The 25,404-nt window shown below is 35.9% G+C and overlaps 1 protein-coding gene across 1 annotated transcript in view; it reads right to left on the bottom strand.

Annotated features, from left to right (window-relative positions):
- Positions 1–214: 214 nt before the first annotated feature.
- CDH12 (cadherin 12) overlaps positions 215–25,404 on the bottom strand; it is a 71,359-nt gene continuing 46,169 nt past the window's right edge. The window contains exons 4-8 of the mRNA XM_066326290.1: positions 16,546–16,682; positions 9,620–9,741; positions 8,905–9,022; positions 4,748–4,999; positions 215–1,253 (exon numbers count right to left, since the gene is read on the bottom strand). Coding sequence (XP_066182387.1) covers positions 757–1,253; positions 4,748–4,999; positions 8,905–9,022; positions 9,620–9,741; positions 16,546–16,682 — 1,126 coding nt within the window. The 3' untranslated portion in view covers positions 215–756. The remainder of the gene's footprint in view (positions 1,254–4,747; positions 5,000–8,904; positions 9,023–9,619; positions 9,742–16,545; positions 16,683–25,404) is intronic.

The raw sequence follows: 25,404 nt of genomic DNA, 5'->3' as shown, positions 1-25,404 counted from the left end.
GAAAAAATGTAGTATTCATATGAACATTTTAAATATTCATTGATGGATGCTAAGATCTTGTCCTTTTAATTTGGGCTTTACATCTTCAGAGTGAGCAATAGCAATTTAAATTTAAATTTTCAGTGAAACTTTGGAAGAGGAAATATGATGTCTTGACATACTGTTTTCTTTTAAAAAAAGACAACAAATATAACTCCCAAACACAACCCCCAAACACATTGTACACACCCTCCCTTGTCCCCCACAGTTCTAGTCATTAGATATTCCAGGAAGGGATATCCATTTTTTTCTAAAAGAAGTCAGCATGTTGCTATTGCTTCTTGTCTTAAAGTTCGTGTCTGATTTACAATTCAGTTTTGTAACACCATCACAGCAGACAGTTTACCACTTAAATGATAAAAGTTTCAATAGGCACTTTAGTGGAATTACGAAAAAAGCTACCACTCTTCCACCGTGATGCCAGAAAGCTACCTTCTTTCTAAGTCAGGTCAGTAAACTGCACCTTGTAGGCCTGAGCTTGTCTCAGTGTAATTCCAGAGTAACAAAATAACAACAACAAAAACCTGTGTATGTTACAGGATTTATCATTCTTTCGCAAATCAAACCAAAACTGATGGTATGATAAATGTAGTAACTTGCTGGAAACAATTGCTGTCTTTTATAATCAAAGTAATTGTGTCTTATATAAAGCTTAGGTTTATCTTTTAAATTTGTTGTTGGTTTGCTTTTCTTTTTGTTTCACCATTGTAGTCGTACTTAAGTGACTTTGTCAGGGTTATAACTTTCTTCTCCAAACATATCTGCCAAGATCTTAAAGCGAGGTCCCCAGTCACTCAGATAGTCATAATCCTGATCTGCTTCTGTAGTGAGGGAGTCTATAGAGCTGAGAGACTCTGCAACAGATCCGTTTCCTTCATAAGCATAGGTTGCCAAGGAGTCATAAGGGGGTGCAGATGGATCTACATCATTTTCCTGCAGCCTTTGATTAATGAAATCTCTTATGTCTGTGTTATCTTCCGCTGGTGGTCTGTGGCGTGTAAAACGCAAGGTGTCTGGTTTTATGTCCCTGCGTATTTTGTTATCTTCAATCACTTTGGGATTCCTCAGGGCACCTATGTCAAAAGCCTGGGTGTCCTCTTCTCCACCTCCTTCATCATCATAATGGATAACATTGTCTCTAATGTCTTCTTTAGAGGTCATCAGGGTGTCCTTTTTCTTCTGCCTCCGCAGTGCTACATACAGTACCACAATGACTGTAAAGAGAGACAACTGAAGTTAAGGCATGCACAGAAATAATTTCATCATTATATCTTTCTTTGAAAGCTACAAGCAATCAAAGGAATTTTTGTCCTTAAAAAAGAGCAGTGCTTAGCAGTGCTCCAGTCAATGAAAAATTATTTGCTCTCTGACATATGAGTCTAACTTTCCTAAGTACTTGCTGTACTGCTGGAGAACGTACCAAATAATTTTCCTGCTGGCTTGCTTTGCAAATAAATAGAATTGAACAGGACTTCAGGCTTTTAGTTCAGAGAGACAGAAATGTGATTTTTTAAAAAAATATTTTCCGCAGCAAAATAGAGAAAAGAATCCTAAATTTATATTTTGAAGACAAGAATAAAATCTTAAACCAAAAACCCAACACACAGATATTACAGGAAAAAAAATAATTTGAATAATTTCAAATATGGAATTTTTTACATACAGAAAAAGTAATCCTACTTTAGCTTTTTATACAGTACATTTTGTCCTCTTCAGAGATCTGCTTCAAAAAATTACATGTTATAAGGGTCTGGAGAGAAGAGGGATTCAGGAGAGCTAGTTGATTTTCAAGTATCCTTCCTCTAAACTCAACAGTGGTCCAACCTGAGGAGCAGGAAATCAAGAAAAGGCAGCAGGAGGCTTGCATTGATGAATAAGAATCTCTTGACTAAACTCAGTGATATAAAAAAAGAGGCATCTAGGAGTTGAAAACAGTGACAGGTGAGCCAGGAGGAATATACAGTGACAGTCTGAACACACAGGAATGAGGTTAGGAAGGACAAAGCCCACATGGTGCTGTCTCAGGAGGGACGTGAAGAGCAACAAGAAGGGCTTGTACAAGTAAGACAGAAAAAAAAAGGGTAGAAAGGTGGATTAAAGGTGGGTCCACTGCTGAACGGGGCAGGGGAGCTGCTGCCAAATGACATGGAAAAGGCCAGCCTAGTCAGCAGCTTCTTTGCCTCTGTTTTTTTTGTTTTGTTTTGTTTTGTTTTTTTGTAAAGTTGTCCTTCAGTAATTCTGTGTCTCTGAGACCAGGGAGAAAGTCTGGAATAAGAAAGACTTATCCTTGGTGGAAGAGGATCGGGTTAGGGAATACTTGAACAAACTGGACACACAAGTGCAAGGGATATGGTGAGATATACACATGAATGATGAGGAAGGTGGCTGCTATCATTGTGAGGTTGTTTGTGATACTTTTTGAAAGGTCATGGGGACTGGGGTAAGTTTCTGAGAGCTGAAGAAAGTGCCACTCCCATCTTCAGGTAGAGCAAGAAGAATGAGCTAGGGAACTAGCAGCCAGCCAGTCAACTAGCTACTCACCTTAATTTTTAGGAAAGTGATGGAGAAAATAATTCTGTAAACTAAGAAGGGCCATAAGAGCAGCAAGTATGGAGTTATGATGGTGAAATAGTGCTTAACACACTTGATAGCCTTCTACAATGAGGTGACTGGTTGATAAAGGGAGAAAAGTGCAATAATTTTATTCTAACTCTAGCCAAGCTTTTGATATTACCTTTCATAACAATCTTCTTGGAAAACCTTAGAAAATGTGGCAGTGTAAACAGATGGTGAGGTGGATTGAAAAGCTGCCAAATGATGAGACTGTAAAGGTTGTAAGCAACATTTCAAAGACCAGATGGAGGCCAGGGACTACTTTTGTTTAATATTTTCTTAAATAGCCTGGATGATGGGATTGAGTGCACCCTCAGCAATCCTTCAGTCAATAAAAAAGAGTGAATGTGCCACTGTTCAAAGAGACCTCATCAGGCTGAGGGAGTGGACAAAAAAAAAAATCCATGATGCTCAACAAATAGAAATTCTAAGTTCCTCACACAGAGAGGAGTAACTGAATACTGTAGATGCTATTGACCAGCTGACCAAAATGCAGCAAGATAGATGAGGCCTTGTGATCCTGGTGGACAAGTTCACCATGAGCCATAAATGTGCCCTTGTGTCAAAGAAGATCAACAGCATTCAGAACTGCACTAGGAGAAACCTTGCTAGCATGTCTAGTGAGGTGGTCACTGTTCCCTGCTCAGCTCTGCTTATGAACACTTGGAGTTCTGGGCCCAGCTCTGGGCTCCTCATTACAAGACAGACATGGACTCCCTGAAGTGAGTCCAGTGTAGAATCACAAAGATGATTAAGGGATGGGAACATCTTCCACACAAGGAGAGGCTAAAAGAGCCAGGTCTGCTCATTATGGAGAAGGCACGGGAGGATCTTATCAATGTGAATAAGTACCTGATGGATGGAAGTAAAGAGAGAGGCAGGCTTTTCTGAGGGGTATTGTGTCACTGGACAAGAGGCAATGGGCACAAACTGAAATGCGGAAAATTCCATTAAAATGTAAGATAAAAGGGCTTCTTTATCATTGGGATGTCAAGCAATGAAATATGTTGCCCAGAGAAGCTGTAGGGTATCCATCCTGCTCTAACTGGAATTATGGCAATGGAGACAGCATCCTTCTTGCTTCAAAAAAAATTACATAAGTTATTTTGTTTATTTGGTGGTTTGACTTTGTTTTAAATTCTTCAGAATGAGTGTATTTGTGAATTTAACTGCTACTCCACGGAAAGTGTGACCATTCTTGTTCGAATTCGAAAAAAGTATTTTTCTCACAACATATTTTTTTGTCACAGAGCAGAAATCCTTTTACCCACTCTTACTCAGAAGCTATTTATGCTACCCTGATCCTTTTGTAATTAAGTGGCACCTGCATCATCCAAACACAATGAAGTATCCACAGGTTATATTCTGCGTCAGGAGCTATTTTGGGTACGCAACCATGGGACCTTGGAAGCCACTAGATTCAAAATGAGACATAGGCCAGCATCTGTAAGTCTGAATTCTGCAGCCCCCATTGTGCCTGGAGGGCACCAGCTATAAATTTGGTTTTATTTCATTAGCAGTGGATTAAGGCTATATTGCAAGTAAGATGCAAATGAGTACTAACTGGTTTGGATATGCTGTAAGTAAGCAAGTATTTAAGTATAAAGTAGAACAAATTACAATGCCACCTTATGAAATCCATGTCTGCCTGAAATAAAATAAAATGTCCTGTGAAGCCTTATATGGATGTGGCCAGTAACAGACTATGTTAAAATTATTTTCTTCTCTTCCATTTCTTCATTCTCCTTTTGCTTAAGTGGGCATGAAGAATTAAATAAAAGCTCTTACTATGTCCTTACTCCTGTTACTGTCAGTAGGACTTCCCTACCTTAATAATAATCTAAAAAATTCATCTTTCAAGAAAGACATTTCAAATAATTTCAAAGAAAAGATTATTTGGGTTCCACTGAAAGCTGATTCTCTTAATCCATAAAGAGATATTGTATTGATTAGCAGATTCATGGTCATGATCAGTGCTTTGGGATATTCTTCTAGAAATAAACTGGCACACATTTTCCATAGCTTTTGTTAAAAACTAGGTGTAGCTAGTGAATGATCAGAGTAAAGTACTTTGTAGTGTTTCATGAGGACTAACCTAGAAGTATAACAATACACAACAAGATTGCAATCAGAGCTCCTGTGCTGAGGCCGACTGGTAAGAAGATTGCTTCCACGTTGCAGGACTGGATGGTGCCATCAGAATCACATCTGCAAACACGGATAGTCAAAGTGTTTGTGCTGCTCTGGACAGGATAACTGCTGTCTTCTATTACTATTGGAAGAAGGTACAGCTCTTGCTGCCTTCTGCTGTAGCCATTTCTCCTGGTTTCAATCCCTGCTGTGTTGTCTGTAAAATATGACAGTCATTAGCAGATTTTTATTGTGTACTTAATTTCATATTGTAGCTTGTATCACCTTCAGTAATAGGCCGGTATTTCATATTTGAAACTTGATGAATTACATGCATTATGTAATTGCCATGCTTTGCCATTACAGGACGGTATTGTATCCCAACTGGCACAGTTTTTTGCAGAGCCTTAAACAATATACCTTTTCTTGTAAACCTTTTAAGAGCTAAAATGTCAAAGAATATTTAAAAAAAAGTAAAAAAACAAAACAAACAAACAAACAAACAAAAAACCAAATAAGACGTTACAAGTATGATTCTGAAGACATTTCAGTACTTTTCCCTTGATCTCCCTATATTCCAAGCCTGTGGTCCAAAGGATTTTGATTGCATATAAATTTAGAATTATGTCTCTATCAACTAATTAATTTTCTTAAAAATACAAAGTAATATATGTGGACAATATGCAATTATTTTAGCTTTCCTGCCCCATCAAAAATTACTTGAGAAATGAACTGAGTACTTGAAAATCAGTACAGTTTCCATCAATTAGTCCACTTCTAGACTTTGTCATTTCTTCCCAGTTAGTTATTTCTGCTTTTCCAGAATCAAGCAAAGTAGCAAGGAAATGAAGTAAAGATTAAAAGAATTACATTAAAAGCAAAACCAAAATTAATTTAGCAGGGAATTAATGAGATGACAGAACTAAATGAAAATAACGTGCTGCAATTACCAGTTTTCCATCTAACCCATATTCTTTATTATATTTTTTATGAGATGTCACACAATGGTTTTCATGCCTGAGAGGTTTGTTATGAGATAGAAGGATTAAGGGCTCTGAATTTCACACTCAAATACTGGTATGGAGTTCTGATTAAGAACAATAAGAGGAAACACTAAATATCCAAAATTAAGTATGCTATGATCAGACATCACTGATAAGGTGTACAGCTAAAAAAATGCTTCAAACACCTTCTTTTTATCAAATCAGGCATGGACAGGTCAAGTCCTGTTACACTTAGTTTTGAAAAAAAAAAATGTCTCAGAATAGTTTGAATCAAACAAGCTTCCATCTTCAACTTTTTATTTCTCTCTATGATTAATCACCTACACTGTATAAAAAGTTTAAGCACTAATTGGAAGACATTCAGTCTTATTGTTATTATTTTTTCTGTATTTTTATTATTTAAATTATTTATATTATTTTATTTTTTCTTCTAATTGAATCACTGAAGATCACTTTAATTTCTTACAGCACATCTAAACTGCTTTCTATCCTCCTTTGAGAAGACTCAGTCAGATTGTCCTGGGTTGTAGTTTAGGATGTATTCTATCACCATCTTCAGTTAATGGCCCATCAATGCCTTTTGCATGACTCAGAGATAACTCCCTCCGGGAGTTATCTCTCTCTTTAATGGGCCATCAAGGCCCTCTTCCATGACTCATCATCCCATTGTGAGATGCTCCGCCCATGGGGAAGAGCCAAGCATTCTCACCTGGATATAAGCTGGGATTTGGGACAGTAGAAGCAGCCCTCACCCACTGGATTCCCAGAGGACTGGAGCTACCAGACCTTTCTACAAGATTTCTGTTTCAGGAAGACCACCTCGTCTGGACTGTTTCCATCACCCTGATCAGGTTGTATTCTGACTCTGTCAGTGGTTTTTCTTTTTGTATTTATTTTATTTTATTTTATTCTATTTTATTTTCCTTTTCTTCTCATTAAATTTTATTTCTGACTCAGAGCCTCTTACTTGGTTTGTTTTCAAAACCACAACACAGATCAACCTCTAAACTCTTTTAATTTGAGCAGTTTTTGTTGCTCTTTTATGACTCCTTCCAATTGTTCAAAGTTCTTTTGAGAATATGAACACAGGCTGGTGTTTGAACTCTACGCAGAAGAGCCTAGAGAAGCTGAGACAGCTTCTGGTTCTTCAATCTGTTTGCAATAAGTTAATTTATAGGATATGGGTGAGAAAAGGAAATTCTGTCTCTTGAATGAGCAGTGGAAGATGCCCTTTAGCGAGCAGAGTGAGACCAGCAAGGCAGGAAGAGAGAAATCTGCAGTCCGTTTGGAAGCACTCCAGCTCCACCAGGTCGTTGCTTCTATGAACACAGTGGATTGATCTCAGTGTTCCTGAAAGGGCAGCCTTGAGCTTCTGTCTCTCTCCAGTTCTCATTAAGTTATATTCTGAAGCGTGGGGCCTGGCTTCTCTTAGGTGCAGCACAAGAGTGTTACACCTGCTGAAATATTAGACCACCCCCGATTTTCAGTTGTATAGAACAGCACGGGGATTAGAGATTCTTGATTAATTTAAAAATTTTAAATACCACCTTTATTTATAAAAGCATTAACTGTACCACAGTGAACAACACTGTGTCCTCAAAAAATAGAAAAAAAAAATTGCAGGTACCTTGCAAAGTACCTGCTTGTTACTAACATAATTGCTAACTTAAAAGAAAATAGTACTTGTTTTTAAAATATTTCCATAGTAAAACTAAGGTTGTACTATTACACTTTTAAATTGTGGGCAGAGCAGACCTTCCTCCAAAGGAAAGTCTTTTTGCAAACAAAAAGTAGAACACATAGTAAAGACAGAGTTTTTGTTTGGACAGATCTTTTTCTAATACCTCTGTAAATCATGGATAATGAAATATTATTTTTATGTTTTTTTGGGTTTTCTTTCTTTACATTGTAACAAATAACATTCTTTTTTCTTCTTTTCTTTTAAGCCTTAAGAAATGCTTTTAAAAGTCTGTATCTTGGTGGTTTCCATTTTTTATCAGAATATTGCACTTGTTTTTATACAGTAACAAAGCTTCATTAACAGGTTACTGAGATTCAAAGTCATCTCAGTGTCAACATTATTGGTTTAATCAGGGAAATTTAATTATCTAATAATATTTGAACAATTTCCTCACAAAACTCATATGCTAAGCATACTTTGCAAAAGCAGTAATTACTGTACAGACTTACTAAGTTTAAAGATTCTTTTGATTCATTAAATCTGTTAAAATTATCTGAGAAGACATCTATTTAAAGCAGAAGTTTGTAATTATTTGAAAAAAAAAAAACAAAACCAAAACCAAAAAACAACCTTGGTGAAGTTAAAGGATATTTTAGGAAACAGACGAAAAAATAACCTTTACCTCACAATCAATGTAGCCTCAAATTTAAATTGAAAACAGCAATTAAAACAATTAAGAATTATGTACTTTTTAGATAGTGATACTTATAACCTGTACAGTCAAATGTTTTTGAACTTTCTTGGATAGTTTTAGGTGTTTTTTCTTTGAAGTGCAATGTAAATCTTTTTTTTTTTTGGTCATGGCTTGTTCTTTGACATCAAACAAAGAATCTCAAGTTAATAGGGAAAAAAAAATCTTTATGATGAAAATTGGAAGACAAATCAAAGATGTTGGTTGTATAAATCTCCGAGTTACTAAGGGGTTTTACTTCAGCAGCATTGTACATATTTAGAACTCTTCTTCAGGGCTACGTATCCTCAAGAAAGCACAATATCTGGGTACTTTGAAAATGGTTAGAAACGTCATAGTATTTAAACAAGACAGCAATAGCTCCTTGTTTAAAAGTATACCTGCATTGGCATAGGGATTCTTCCTGAGATACTGAATGATAAAAGGAAGAAAATAAAACAGGTAGCAGTGTTTTTGAAGGCCTGTAGGGAAATCTCAGCCTTTGGTGTTCTGACAATTCCTGCCCCTAAAAATAAGAAAAGGTGCAAGACCTGAATTTATATTAATGAAAGTCCCAGAGAGTTTAGCAATTAGAAATGTCTAAAAAAATTTAGGTATGTGGACACAAGTGTAATTGAAAGTAAACATATTTGTCATTGTAACTACAGCCTGCTGCTCTGGAAGAGAGATATGGGTAACCAACTTACTTCTGTAGTCATGGACTGTGAAGTTTGGTTTGTTGGAAGCCTCAGATGACAGTTTGAAGGAAAACCTTTGACCAGCTGGTGACAAATCTTTATCTGCTGCAGTGATGATCTGTATCACCTGAAACCAGATCAATTTTGAAGTCAATTCACTCTTCTAAAAGAAGCAATTTCGTTGAAGTTCAAAGTGAACATCAAATTAAACTGTTGAAAGTGAAATCTTGCTGAATTACTCTTATTCCCTTAATACACTGGACAAAGGAGGAAAAACGTCTGACTCCTGTAACCACCAGAGAACTCAGAAGGTCTTCTTTGACATATCTGATGAAAATCAGAAAGATTTACTGCATATTAATGGTATTTATAATTTATTGTTTATATTAAAATGCTAGTGATGGCTTTTGGTTGAATGGTTATGCTTCACTTTATATGCTACAACTTCTGTCACAGTTAAGAAAACGATTCATTCTCCTCTCATAGCTATTAAATACACAGTAAAGAGTGTCTCAGGCCATCTAATCGGAGAAAATTTAAAAAAATAGGCTGTAAATAGACCATAAAAGTCAGCAAACAGAATTCCAATATGTATTTCCAACACAGACATTTTGTTTGTAGAAGAATTCTGACCACGATGTAATTTTTAAACCTAGAAATTTCTACTGCTATAAAAATTAAGGTAAGAAAGAGCAAAAGAGCAAGCATCACAAATTTGAAATACCTGTCCTGGCTTGGCATTTTCACATACAGATGTCTCATATGGAACTGAAATTTCAGGAGGAAACTCGTTGACATCCAAAACATTTATTATAACATTGACTTTGCTGGTCAATAACGGGTTACCTACAAATAATTTTAGAAGAAAAGTGTTATGTTTGTTGTCATCACCAGTCTCATAAGCTGTCATAAACTTATGACCTCAGAACTGTCACTCCCAAAAGCCCCTGACTTCCATTTATTTCTGATTTGAACTAAGAAGAAAACAGAACCAAATTTGTCAATTTGTACTAGACCTTGATCCATTGCTCTTCGTGGGTTAAGGAATCAATCATCCTGATTATGTTTATCAGAGCATAAATAAGAAAAAAAAAAGGGAAGTTGTACCTGTTATTAAGGATGCAAACTTTTCTCAGACCACTTTTCACTAAGCCTGTGGAAAACACTTCCAATGATTAAAACTGAATTCTGTTTTCCACAGCTAAATGCAGAAAATCAATATTTATTGCCCAGCCATTGTTTACATCTTCAAGATATTAAGGAGACAAGTAGATAATACCAATTTAGAAGGTGGAGAAAGAGAGAAAGATATGAAAAAACAAAATCTTGCTGAAAGCCAGAGAGAGTCAGTGTTAAACTTAGCAGTGAAACATGCACAGCTAGCATTCAACTATTTGTCCATGTTGTGGAAGGTATTTCTTTAACTGCAAAAGTGTTTGCAGGCAGCAAAAGCTCTTGTTCAAAAGTAATGTTAAACAACAATATACACCATGTTTCTTTCCACTGTCCTTCCTCTATAGTCTTCATCACTAAATACACTAGATGTATTTTATAAACAAGTTTACTCACAAATGCAATGTCTGACAAAACAGAGACACTAGTTCAATACAAAGAAGATAATGTTCTCTTTTACTTTATGCTAAGACCTTCTGAAAAATAGCAAATACATGGAAAATAGTATAGCTGGTGAGTCAAAGTGTCATTATTTTACCCTTTTTCCCCTAAGATGAGTGGCAGAAACACTTAACTAGTGAAAAAAATCTGTGCGATAAATCAGGGTGGTGTTGGAATAACAACATGGACCCATGTTTAAGTACAAGAGGAGTTGTCTTGAACCTTCAGGAATAAATCATAGAATCATAGAGTCATAGAATCACAGAGTCATAGAATGGCTTGGGTGGGAAGAAACTTGAAAGATTATTGAGCTCCAAGCCCCCTGCCACAAGCACAAACACCTTCCACTAGACCAGATTGCTCAAAGTCCCTTCAAACTTTGCCTTGAACACTTCCAGTGATGGGCCACCCACAACCCCTCTGATCAACCTATGCCAGTGCCTCAGCACCCCCACTGTAATAAATTTCTACCTCATATCCAATCCAAATCTACACTCTTTCAGTTTGAAGCCATTCCCCCTTGTTCTGTCACCACATGCTGCTGTCAAAAAGTCCATCTTTCTTGTAGGCTTCCGTCAGGTACTGGAAGGCCTCGATCAGGTCATCCCAGAGTGTTCTCTTCTCCAGGCTGTAAAAGCTCAATTGTCTCAGCCTGTCTTCATAGGAGACATGCTCCAACCCTCTGATCATCTTAATGGCCCTCAATGGACACTTCACATTATTTGAATTGGGCACTTTCTTTGCAGTTTGTATAATCCTTGACATCTCTTTTGCTTATAACTAGCACAGCAAGGGTCTAAGTCTCTTCACTTTGTCACTGTAAAAAAAAATGCATGATTTCCTCCTTAATCTTGGGAACTACTAAATGCAGTAGTAGTTTCAGGAGACCTCTGTCAAAACCAAAGGTATTGCCCAATGATTTCCTAGTTACATAAGACTAGCTGAAAGATGAACATTGTTTTACATTTTTACAAGTAGTGGATAAACTGAGCATGCTATAAAGTCAGCTTGGAATCTAGAAGACAACAAAAATACAATAAGCAGATTACACATTTGTAGTCCCTACCTATGAATTTTATTGAGATTTTTTTAATATTTAATAGAGAAAATACATAATGACATGTCTGAATTCTCATTCCTTTCCAATTCAACATCATCCCTACTTGCAGAATGTCTCTCTGGAGAAAGGCATTGTGCAGTACAATCAAAGGCACAGTTTGGTCTAGCAACTAGGAATTAAGCACTGATTCTTTAAGTGCCTGAAGAGCTGGAAGAAATCTAGAGCACTTGTTCACAGTTAAATTAGTTCTTTTGTATACTAGAAAATAAAAGAAAAATACAAAGAAGTTATTTTATTCAGGAGAGGGCAGGACCTCTATAGAGAGATCAGAAAATCCCTGAACAGGTCAAGTTTACACAGCTACTGGGAGAAACAATCTGGCCTAAAACTTCCCTCCTAGAAGTACTCGCTGAAAAGGACACATCAACTCACATGGAGTAGTTCAGGTTTTGTTTTAGATGGTTTTTAGTGTGTGTATGTTCATTTTAAGGTACAACACTGAGAAACAGGGTACAGGAGATATTCTTCAAACAGATTAGAGATTAATGTATCGCCACTATAATACAGGCATAGATGTTCATATCCTTTTAGGAATATGTTCACCATGCCTTGTTAATAAAACAGTGAATGTATTCAAAATTTATGCATCACATTTATGGAATTATCAGATGATTTTGATAATTTCTGTTAGACCTGTCAGTTTCTTTAAGAAGTCTTTTAGGTCATATTTTTGTGAAGTACCTTGTAAAAATTACTTTTTTCTGCTTTTGGCAACAGTTTACGTAGTATGTGACCTATATATATATATAATATTAACAAAAGGATTTGCTGTTTTTTCTCCCTCAAAATCACAACGGGACAGCATGCTCTGGAAATATACGTGAATATGAGTACACTTTTTACATTTATTTCTCACTGATGGTATCTGATTTATTTTGTGTGGTTCTTTGAAAGATACATTAGAAGCCAAAATCATCTCTTCCTAAGTATTTCAGCAAACTAGAATTTTACCTTGCATAAATGGTCTGGAAAAGTCTGATATGAAAGCAAACAGAATTACTAGAGCCTAAGATGAACCTATTTCAGGTTTTCATTTTATTTGTGTGATTTTCTTTCTGGTTTGCACTGACATCACTTTAACTACTTGTGCATGTAAATGAAGACTGGGAGAAGATTGTAAACAGCTTTGAATTCATATATAATACCAAAGACCTATAATACTTGATGTGAACAAGCATGGACAATTGCATTTAAAATACTACTATGCAGACTTGACCTCCATTTTCTCTGCCTTTTTGATTGCTGTTTCTTTCAAAATCAAGTCTTTATAAACTCTGTGAACACAATACTGATGCACATGCTGGTATCAGTGAGTGAGTCACTAAAAACATCTGCTTATGCCTTTTAAACCCAGATTGCACAGATGAGAAGACAAACTGGCTAAATCATGAGCCTAGAAATTAAGAAACTGATTTCATGCTTCAATTCTACTTGAAAGGTATAGGAAAATTAATTAGCTTTGTTAATTTATTTTATCAACTTAATTAATTTACTTCATCTTCTCTTGTTTTTTCTGCCTCTAAAACAGTGACCATCCTGCTTCCTATTTTTTGCTTAATTGTCATAATTTGTCGACATCTTAGTGGTTCAAAGCTATTACTGGAATAGAAAACATGTAACGTTCTTTGGATAACGAACTTGTGAAGATCCAAGGTACCTGAGAAAGTAGATATTGACTATTGAGAAGAACTGCTGATTCCTTAATCCCAGTTATGGTATACAGGAGAAGATAACCTTATCTTGAGATGTAAGGTGAAGTTTCTCTAACATTCACAAAATTTGACAGCTAGGCATAACTGAGTTGGGAAGATGTTTTGGACAGAAAGGATTATTACTTTATTTTTACCCTAAAATTATGCCTTGAGGACAGGAAAGCAGAAGCTCTTATGCATTTAATCTATCTCCTCTTTTGTAAAATCCAAAAATTCCTTCCATACTAAGCAGCATATGGAGGAATTTTGTACACTGGGCTGTGATTTTTTTTTATACCATTATGCTCTTATGGCAGCTCTTGGTACAGTTTTGGCCTAGAGTAACCAGTGTCTTGTGGACCACTCTTAAAGGATTCATTTACATGTGGAGACTCTGGAAGGTAAGAAGTCATAGAAATAAGCTACTTCATGCCAGCTAGCCTTTGTGCTTGAAATGAATGAGAGCCATGTTTAATATATTAGTCTGAATAGGTTCTGTGACATCAAAAAAGTTCAAAAACAGAAACCATGCAGGCTACTAGGATGCTGAGTTATTCTAAAAATTAAGAAACAAGACAACAATCTACAATGAAATATAGTAATGTAATGAAAAGAAGTACAGAGGAATTGGGAAGCGAATTGGGGGAAAACTGCGTGACTCTGAAACCTCCTCTACCTGCTCAAGCACTTTGTTCTATATAAACCCTGAACTTCATACTTATGAATGATTTAGGGATGTTCTGCTTTCAGCTGCCTTCATGTCTGTCTCATCATCAGCATGTCTGCAGAACAATCATCCATCCCCTGCTTAAAAACATCTCCATTCAGAGACAATTCAAGAAAAGATAGTTTACAGAATGACCATTAGGATGTGCCTAAAAAGTGTGGGAGGTGTTGTTGTTGCTATTCTCTCGCAATGAGAAAACAAAATTTTAGCAAGGAAGCTTTTAAATAACATAATCTGACTGCTACTAGTTATGAGTCTGCTTACTCATTCTTATTTTATAAAGATAAAGATATATATATATATATATATATATATATATATATGTATGCCATTACAGAGAGATAAGGTTACCAGGAAGTCAAAATACTTCAATAACAATAACAATACTGTCTGTTCTTTTCCGAAGAAAGTTTATGCAGCAAATTTCAATATTGGACCACTTTTTTTACACAGTTATGTGTATGTCAAGGCGCTTCTCAGTGTGTTTTTTCTCTGTGATAAGGGATGACAGTTTCAGTTTCTCTGTCAGCACTGGACAGCAAATTTTTCTATCAATAATTCTTCAAATATAGCAATTTCCCCTCAATTCTTTTTTTTTTTTTGTCTAACCTTTTTTTTTTGCTTTTGTGCAGCATGTCATCCCTCAATCCTCCACCTTTATTCCTACACTCTTAGTCACACAACTGCACACAATGCTTTGACAGTTACTATACCTCAAATCCTCCCCAATTTTGCCAGTTACTAGTATAGCAGAGATATGCAAATTGTTGTTAACGTTATAGAAAACAGTCAACATATAAATATTTCAGGATATGCTGCAATTAAACACAGATATGTTTTACGTGCGGATTCTTAACATAGCAATTGATAAAATTTGGGATCTCAAAATATATACTGTTTCATACAGCTCTGCTTAAATGTCATGCTGGTATATATATGCCCATGAAAAAATAATTTCAGAGTTTTAGACATCTTTAATTACACTTGGGAATAATAAACAGATTCAAATCAAGTTTACTAAAGCTGTTTTCCTACTGCAGGAAAAAATTACAAATCTTAAATGCCCTTTGCCCACTGCTAAATCTAAATAGTTAAGCTTTACTAAAACATAGACTATGATGAGACCTTCTTTCTCCATCTGCCTGCCTTTCAGTTTCTCTGGAAACAAATTAAGGTTCTGCTGGATTTTCTGTGACTATACACCTGTATAAGTGTCTCCATGGAGTCAACCACTTCTGACAGTTTAGGCTTCTCTGTCAGTGGATGTTTTTTCCAATCCATGGGTAAAATTCAAGGGTTCATTTGACTGGTGTTTTCTTCACATTTTCAGGTTCCAAGGAATGAGCCTATGGTTCTTTTTAAGATAACTACAAATGAGAATTTTGTTTTTTATCTCAAATAATACATATCATGTCTGCTTCCTAGATCTCCCTCTTCCTGTTAGCAGCATGTATTAACTCAATCAAGAAATACATTGAGAAAAACATGTTCCTTGCTGTAGAAACTTGCCTTTTCTGCAACATAAACAACATAGAATGGAGAAGAAATACAGCAGAACCCTCTTCTACAGTACAGCCTGTTTATGTCAACAGAAAGAATTTTGTGCCCTTTACACAACTGCTGATTGACCAAAAAACTTGTACTCAAAGCGTGAGATAACTCTTATGAGAGTTACAGTTTGACAAGACCGTGAATGAGAAATGCCACACACAAGGATGGCAATGAAGAAAGTTACAGGTACGTGACATAGTGGAAGAAGGGACTTCTTATAAAAAACAAAACAAAAAACCCCAAAACTAAAATCAACGAACCAACCAACCAACCAACCACAACAACAACAAAAAAACCAAACCAAACCAAAACAAAAACCAAACAAAAACAAACAAACAAACAAACAAACAAAACCCCACAAAAAACCAAACCAAAACCTATGCAGAAGACACAAAGACAAGAAATTAAATCATCCCACCACAAATCACATAGGAAAAGAAAAGAAGAGATTAGGCATTAAATTTTGGGCAGAGAGAAGAGACAAAAGCAGAGATGCAGCACACAGATTAGTTCATTTAGGACACTAAATCTTAACTTAATTTTACAGTACTCTTTATCTGAGTATCAAACAACTCTTAAATTTTTCTGCCTTCCAAAAATACATTGACAGACCTGTTATTTGACTAAATTTCAAATGAAGCGACTTACAAAATCAAAAGTCAGTACTTGAAGACACCATACAGCTCCTTGTGCTCTCCATGCTGACAAAAGGTTTTTCAGCTTCTAAGGGAGCTGTGGTTATGTGAAGTCTGCTAACAAAACCTTACTAAACAGGGTTGATGGAACATCACAATTATCCTCACAATTCTGGGAAATTATATTCATTGAACCTTCTTAAATAAACTCTTGGCAATTCAAGCACTCTTCACATTGTATTTATACCTGAGCATTACATTTGAAGAAAAAATACCTTATTAGCATATTAATTCAGTTTGTGTCATACTTACTAACTTTACTTGCAATTATAGAGAAATTGTATTGTGCTGTGCTTTCTCTGTCCAGTAGTTCATTAGTAGCAATGGTTCCTTCAGTGGCGTCTATTGTAAAATAGCTGTCCACATCATTCTTCCAATCCATGAAATATCTGTATGCGAAAAATATTAAAGAAAGTAGATGCAAATGTGTAAAGATTACTCATTTATCATAGCAGCAGTGTAGCCACCTCAAGTTTTGTTATATTTCTCTTCATAGCTATTACCATAGTCACAGGATGAAGACAATTAAGAATGATTTATTTCCTTCTCTTTCTCTCTCTCTTTTTTTTTTTTTTTTTTTTACCAAGCTGGAATGCTCAAGGGGAAATAGGACATAATGAAAGACTTAGCACTCCTAGTGTTCAGATTATTTGAAAACCTTGAAGTCCAAAGAAGCTGATGCACATCTTCTGTGACTCTGATTACATATATCAGCCACTTTGGAAGCACTATATAGGCTTAGAGGGAAAAAAGAGAAAAAGTGTGTAAAAAAGGGCTTGAGGTAGGGATGGTGATGACATCCGGTGACACTGTTGTACACCACAAAGGCTCTGACTTCAGAAGGCTGAAAATGACTCCTTTATTCTTGGGATGTGTCTCCCCTTTTATACTACTCTACGCAGACCAGTTTGATTGGTGACAGGAAGTCAAATCTCTTCAATCACATTGGTCAGACCAGAGAGACATCAAAAAGAAGTCCTTCCTAGGGAAAATATGTGCAGAAATTTGCTGTTACAAAAACATGTCTCTTGTTTACAGAAAATTCCATGGGAAAGGAATTTCAGAAAATCAAACATCTCAGATATGAACCAGGGCTACAATCCAGTGTCTTTAAATCCATTTGTAGCTGCAGTGGGTTGGAAATAGCCTCACAAAGAGGTGAGCTAAAGGATTTTGGCAGGGTAACAGCAAGGGAGATGGAGAAGAGTATGCTTATTCCCACACATATATTGGATCAATAAAAAGCACTTTGCCTTTGTAAAGAATTAGTATTTTTCACTGGACCTGTGAAGAAAGGGATATGCCATTGTTTTTTATTGGGTTTTTTTGTTTTATTTTGTTGTTTTTTGTAGGAGATGGCTAGCTGCGAGAGGTCACATAAACAATCTGCAGCTGGATAGCAACAGGAGGCTGGTCAGCCTTTATCTTTACAGCAGCCCTTATCTTCATAGTCAGAGACTGTGTCCTTGAGGGTGCTTCTGAACAGTATCAAAATGTGTAACAGGAACAACAGGAATGCAGAGGTGGGAGTTAGTTTCGCGCTTCTTCATTTAACCAATAGCATGCTTACTTTTAGTACTATGCATGAACTTATTAGGTGTGCTATAAATTCTGTAAACACTTCTAAATAAACTGAGTCTTGCTGATCAGTCGTATTGATTGCGGCATTTCTTCCGCCGACCGCAACAGTTTTTGCTTTGTTTTGTTTTCTTTTGTTTTTTCTGAGTCTTTATTTGTCAAGAAATATGAACATAGAACAGATTTAAAACTAGAAATGTCTACTTATTGCTTATTTTTCTCTAGTGAAGGATAGAAAGCAGAGATGCACCTGTAAACACAGCTGCTTAAAAGCAATGTGATAACTTTCCCAAACCCATTTCCCTTAAATGCTAATTAATTTTAAAGTCTATTTTCACATTTGATGTTACTGTTTGTAGTCATGACAGAATAATATTTTTTTTCTGATGTAATTGCTGCCAGTATCTAATTTCCTTTTCATTGTTAGTCTCTTCATACCTTTATAGTGTCTCTCAAAAACTAGGCAAGATGAAACTGAAAAAGCCATTCGTGAGCAGTAGGCAATAAGAACAAAATGGCACTCAACAACAAGTACATTCAGAAGATTATAAAGCCTAGAGAACCACTCCTGTGGCACGTCATTTCACATAACCCAGTGAGAAAAAGAATAAAAGTTGCTTTTTCCATCTCTAATTAGAGATATTTTTTGTATCTAATATAGATGGAATGGAATATAATATAATATTTGTATCTAATATAGATAGAATATGTTTCTTTACCTCTCTAGAAGGAAGCAATGGTAGAAAGGAGTATATGTCATAGTCACAAAGAAAATATTTCTACTTGGTATAAAGAATGCAAATAGCTCTGGAAGATATGGAGAGTAAAAAAGCCACAAATAAAGTGATATGCTCATTTGGAGACATTTTGTTCAATCAAAATCACAAAAATAATCCTATCTGTAGATGAAATAGGTTGTTTTGTCAATTGACAGGCATCATTACCAGTTTACAGCTTTAATTGAAAGGCCTCAGAAATGGTTTGCTGAAGGCAGCATGTATCCTTTTGCATAGTTGAGCAGGCACATTTTCTTGAATATGATATTATTATCTACCCATATTTTAGTTTCCATTTCTTTGTTCAAAATTTGCTTGACATTAGAATTATGAAAAAAATATAAACCCATTTATTAGAAATATCATTACCCAAAGATACTCTCTCAGGAGCAGCAAAATTACTCTGTCAGGCTTTGCATGTTTAATAAATTATAATTTCTTCCAAAATTAAATATGCAGCAACACACAAATAAATGAGTTCAAAGCATGAGAAAGTAACTTGGCTTTTATTTCCCCTTAGGAAGACTAACTTTGCCTGAGTACCCTGCACATCACAGTATGAGCCAGGGAAAAAAGTACAGGCATTAATTCAAAGCACTGTGTAGGGGATGGCCTCTTTCACCAGGAGCCTTTGAAAATACAGAAAACATATTAAGTATGAGCCCTGTTGTATTTGAAGTGAAGCTAAGCATGAATATTTGTAGAATCAGAATCTGATAGTCTGTCTGGAAGCATTCACACAGGTGATTCACTTCAGGCACAGCCCCAGTATGCCTATTTCTAAGCATAAATGTCAACAAGATCAAAGTCCACAGGAAGCACTGCAAAACTATCACCACTCCTGCTGGTAGTTATGGCAGAATTCCTCATGGCTTCTGTGGAAATGGAAATTCAACAATTTGGTAAAAGCAGAACTGTAGCAGTTCTTCCAAATTCATTGTCTTCATCTTCACTGTGCTGACAGTGTGAAAACTATTATGTCATCACCTTTAACACTGTTAGTATTTCTATTTACTTATTTTAATTTTGGCACTATCTTTAGAGACATCCTGTCCTTCCCTCTCCATGTGCTGCATGTAAGCTTAAATTAAGCATCTTGTTTCAGCACCTCTCATTTTAAGAATCTACATATTTAATTAGACTACAGAAGAGAGAAGTATAGACAGAATTATTGGAGATGCATTATCTAAAACAAAAGAAGAAAAAATTACAGGAAAAGCTGCAAACAAACACCCATTTTTCCTCCTTTCATTGGTTCTTCATATACAGTTTACCTAGTTTCACCTAGCAGAAAATCCTCTTACAGGCAGATCTTCTGGACACAGAATTGCTCCCAGATGTACCAGTAAGTCTATAAAGCTCAAGAAAATAGTGAATGGGATCCCATATATCTGGTCTTGAAATGGAGATTGTTTGGGACACCTCAAGGGGAGATTGCTTTTGGCAAAGGCCACAAGAAAATGTAGTTTCCTTTTAATGGTAGAAATCACTCTTTCACACACTGATGGTCAATGTGCAATTTTTTGTAAATAAGACGGCAACAGCTAATCCCTTTCTAAGGCCAACTACATAGCCTGAGCTCTCTCCTTAATGTGGAAAATAATGTTTTGAATAAGAAAAGAAATGGGAAAAATGTCTCCAACCAGAAAAATCAGTAACTTTCCAGAGATAAACTCAGATATCTGGGACGTAAAGCCTGACATTTCTTGTGAAATTGGGATACACAGAGGAACACTGTTGAAATACTGGTATTAGGACAGCTGTCTAGACCTTCCAGTCATGGTCTAGCAGTTTGAATCAGCTGAGGTTGGTTTATTTGACTGCTCAGAGTGCCTGCAAGACAGACTATGGATAAGTACACTAATCCTAAGAGGCATTTTCCTTGAAAAGTTGGGGAAAACTTACTTGTTGATACGGGACAAAACAGAATTATTTTTTAGAAACTCCTGAACAGGCCTTCCTGGCAAGTCTCAGTACCAGACACTGATATAATTTGTATTCACTGACAGGGAAAAATAATTGACATTTATGTCTGCCTGAATATTCTTTCCAACAGAGAGGTGTATTCCAGGTTATATTGTTGAAGGCAGGGAGTATGTGGAAGGATATATCTTTGTTAATACTGTCTGAGTTTTCTGAAGAATATTTGTATTTAGATATCACGTAGGATAGAAGAGACAGGACAGAAATATTCAGCTTATAAAATTTTAAGATTCAAGCCTGTAAGACTCACACAGAGTCCACACTGACTTCTTAGGAGCTCCAAGAGCTATGGACATTCACCCTTGCGAGAGACAGTGAGGCTGTGTGTCTCTCACGAGGTCTCACAGAGCACTCCCCTGGAAGAGGGCTCATCTCCTTGCAAAGAGAGCAGGACAACAGGGAAGACTGAGTTGACTCTTGCTGCAGCACAGAAAATGGCAGTGCTTGATGGAGTGCTATTGGGTACATGAGCGACAGCAGGTCACCCTTGTGAGGATAACAGGGACCCTGAGCCATAGAGCAGACAACTGTAGGAGCTTCAGACTGTTATGCCATGAATAAAAGGAGTGGACAGCTGTCCTGTGCTGCTGGAGAAACCTGTGTGACAGCATGCTCTGAAGGGGTGGGAGGTGGCAGGATGCTAAGGAGGCTGTGAAGCTTAGGAGTCAGGATGTATTTTCTGGTCTTAACAATATGCAGTGGAAGATTAACCTGCCTATCATGGGAAATGCTTGTTCTTGATGTTATGATCATGTTATTTAAGCCAGGAAATCAGCAAGGTAAGACATCTAAAACTGTGTGTGTTTTAGAGGAGGAGAAGACTGCTTTAAAGCTACACAGGGAGGATTAAGACCAAATGCCAAAGAGGTAAAATCCAAGGATTGACTTTAAAGAGTGCTAAAGCACAGACCATGGATAAGGTACAAGATAAAAAAAGCAGTGACAATATAAAATCAGCACAACCAAAATTAGGCATTTGAATATTAATGGCTTCTGATCATTGTGCCTTTGTGCTCAAAAAACATTTCCTCAAAAATTCCTATTGATTTTTTGTGGGATTTTATTTAGTTTGATAGGGAGAAATAACCAGGTGATAGAGGAGCTTTATAAAAATACTTTAATTTGTCTCTACTCACACTATGCTGATGTAAAGCACATTGCTTACTCTAGTACCTAGTGACTTAGAGCACTGGCTTTTTTAAAGAAAAATATTGTGAAGAAAGGTAAGGGATGAAATAACAGTTTTTTGTAATGTGATAGATCACTATTTGTGTACGTGATCTTAAATAGTTTAAAATGCATTCACTTTAAGATTTCTTTTTTTCAATTAAATTTTCTTTAATTTCATTAAATTCAAGGTCCATGATGACTTAGGATATATAAATACCACCCATCATATCAGAAATAATAAACGGTAGCCTAAAAACATTACAAATGTAAATGAAATCAAAGTGAGTTTAGTCGGGTATTGTGATCAGTTAAGATTTTTTATAACTCCAATACATATATAATTAAATAGATGAAAAAAGCATTAAAGCAGGAATGGTAAAAGGGGTGAGGGACTGGAAGAATACAAATGGGATTTTAGATGTGATGAGACTACCTGAAAGCCCCCAAAAATTCATTAGTAGAATAATTGTGTGCTGTGGCTTGAAATTATTAAATCTCTTCATATAACTGGGTATTGAAAATATGACACGTCTACAATGCAATTTTGTCCTGGGCATTATGTCAATAGATAAATATTAAAAAAAAAAAAAAAAAAAAAAAAAAAAAAAAAAAAAAAAAAAAAAGAGGAAGCTTTCAGTAAAGCAAGAAAAATTGCCTTTGGCCTAGGAATTTCCAAGTTATAAGGGAATATTAAAAGAACTAACATATGCTTACCTTTGATAAGAGATAAAAAAGGGAGACAGGATAATGGCTTAGAGATAACAGAAGAGCTTCAGCAGCAAAAATGGGAGGGGAGGGTTTTTTCAACACAGAGAAGGGCCAAAACTCAGAAGGAAAAATTATGTTTTGTAGCAAATTCTGTCAGTGATGTACATTATGCTGCACACACAGAGGAATGACAGAAGTGTTGCCGCTTGGTAGTAAAAAAGCAAGCTGGGAAATGTAATACAGATTGTGCAGTAAAGGAAATTTCTAGAAAAGTGGAATCATAATCCTTATAGTCTCTATAATCATAAGCTCTGCTAAATAGGAAGCAATGTCATCATACCAATCATGCTCATCATAAGGTGCAGTTACAAATATTTTAAAAATATAACAATGGCTTTTGGGTATTTTTAAGATTGTCACTACTAAAATGTAGGAAAACAGAAAAAACACTCCTACAATGGGAAACAAGAAATTCAGACTTCAAGTCAAGCCTGAAAGAGAATGAAATGTGTTGAAGGTTACAAGCTATGTGTCCTTCAAAATCCCTGCTACCAAAATTTCCTTCCTTCAACTCTAAATCCATTCACTGAATTATCATTGTGTAAAATTCAAACAAATCCTATCACCATATTTAAATGCATAAATATGAGAAACTCTAAATCATAATTTTATTGCTCTTCTCAAAGGTAAGTGCTAAACTCTTCAGCTGATTACTGGATATATCTTCCATTCCAGTGAACGCAGAGGAGTGATTTCGGTGATTTTGCTAAGGTGCAATCAAGAATTTTTGAAATGAGTCCCCAGTGTAAAAATATTGAATCAAATACTCCAGCATAAGCTTTTCAAATTGGTGAGCAGTTCTTTTTATTGCAAAAAAAAAAAAAAAAAAAAAGGTACAAAAGTACATGGGTCCCTCCTCTCAGAGTCCCAGCCACCCACAGAACAAAGGGTTGCTGGAAAAGTCAGATGTTCTGTATGAGCTACTGCATCACAAGGGCACAGAGACCCATCAGCTGCAAGAATTTGTCAGCACAGTCTGCCAGACATTTGTCCACTTTGGCAAGTTTACCAACAATGACAGATTTCTGCTTGTCGCTGTAACCTGTGCATGCCTAAAGAAGTCATTAAGTTCAAACTGGTATAAATAAATGAAAAAAACCCAAAAACAAAAACAAAAAAAAACTTGTACTAAATTAAAAAGTCCTGTGAGTATTTACAGCTAAATAGCATTACTAAATTTCCAGTCTTTCTCAGGGCTACAGCACTTGAATTAGTGTTATATTAATTTAGTCTCTTTTCCATACCTCCTTTTGACGTAAAATTTACCCCTGATTCTGTTTTTTGTGGTTTTCTATTAACTTGAAAATATTGTTTCACACAGTTTTACAGGAGCAGAAATACAAATAATCTTTTTTTTTTCTCCTCTGTTCAGGATGGTAATATGAAATAAAGTGTCATGTACTACTTGCTCAATAGTAGCAGGCAGGTTTTGCATATCATCCATGTTCTCCTGTGCCAATACAACCACAGTAATTTTTAAGTACCCTTTACACTCTACAACTCAGCAGCTATTGTGCTGTATGCATACACACATATGCATATATGTGAAATATTAGATATTTTCAAAAATAAAAGTACCTGTTCGACAAACTCAGTTAATATAAAATTTTATAAGAAATAAATTTCTTAGTATAATGAAAATAGATAGGACTTCTCTTGTGCAGAACACCCAGTTTAAATGGTCTGGGTTTAATATCGTGATATTCTGCTTGAAGAAAGTGAATGCAATCAAACTTAATTATTTCCACATAAAACCATCATCTGATATATTCATATCAAGAGCTATTAGAAAAATCTACCACAAATAACATTTGAAGTTTTGTTGTAAAATTTGCTTGTCATTGATCAAAAAAAAGAGATGCTCCTATGTAGCAGACGCTGTTCCACTAGGTTCCAGGGTTGTTTTTTTGTTTGTTTGTTCTTAATATGTTTTAAATAATTTATTAAGCCATCACCCTTAATGCCAGCAGAAATTTTCTGTACCTCTGCTGAATATCTTCAGAACACTGCTAAGGCATTAGAGGTCAAAGCAAAGGAAACTTGGACTGGTCTGCTGTAAGATCATAACCCTTCAACAATCTCATGGATATTTAGTAGATGCCAGAAGAATCCTGCCCATGCCAATACATAATAATCTCAAATACATTGGGTTTGCTTTCTTTTTTATAGGGGGCATGCCAGAAATGGAGGATAAACAATAACGAGCAAGCAAGCAAACAAACAAACAAACCTCCCTCAATGGACAAACCCCAGTTCTATTTGAAGTATGAAAAAGAATCAGCACTGCCATTCACTACTAACTATTGTCATTAAATCTTAGTATGACATTTCTCCAAAATGCCCACGCAGACACAGTCACAGAAGGGCTTCTGTTGTTGTTCCACATGAAATAACTATCTCCTATCCTGACCTCTCTACCTGCTTTGAATCAGCATTATCTTGTAGTTCTCCCAAATGTATTTTCTTTTTCAAATGAAAAGGGTGAGTTTGTAAAAATATTGTTTGGTTTAATCTGCTTTGTGACCTAAGCAGTGTCACAAGTGAGCCATTGCCCAGTTGTGCTTGCAGAACTGATGTCAAAAACCACCTCAAGTGTGATGTGATAATAAAATGCAACCAAAAATGAGCAACAAATGTAGTTGGTCTAACTTGCTCTAAGTGCTTTTGCAGTCACATAATAAGACCCAACCAATAAGGGGAGCCTATGCTGAAAGTTTTTAGAGCCATTGCTTTGTTCCAAGGTATCAAAAATTAGAGATGCCTGTATGGGTGATGCTATAGACGTGGCAGAATTCTCTTTATACCACACACACTTGACACATCTAAAAAAATACAC

Source organism: Sylvia atricapilla, chromosome 1, assembly GCF_009819655.1.
Source record: "Sylvia atricapilla isolate bSylAtr1 chromosome 1, bSylAtr1.pri, whole genome shotgun sequence".
NCBI lineage: Eukaryota > Metazoa > Chordata > Aves > Passeriformes > Sylviidae > Sylvia > Sylvia atricapilla.
The sequence above is the reverse complement of the archived record's forward strand: the minus strand, read 5'-3'. Positions and strand labels throughout refer to the sequence as shown.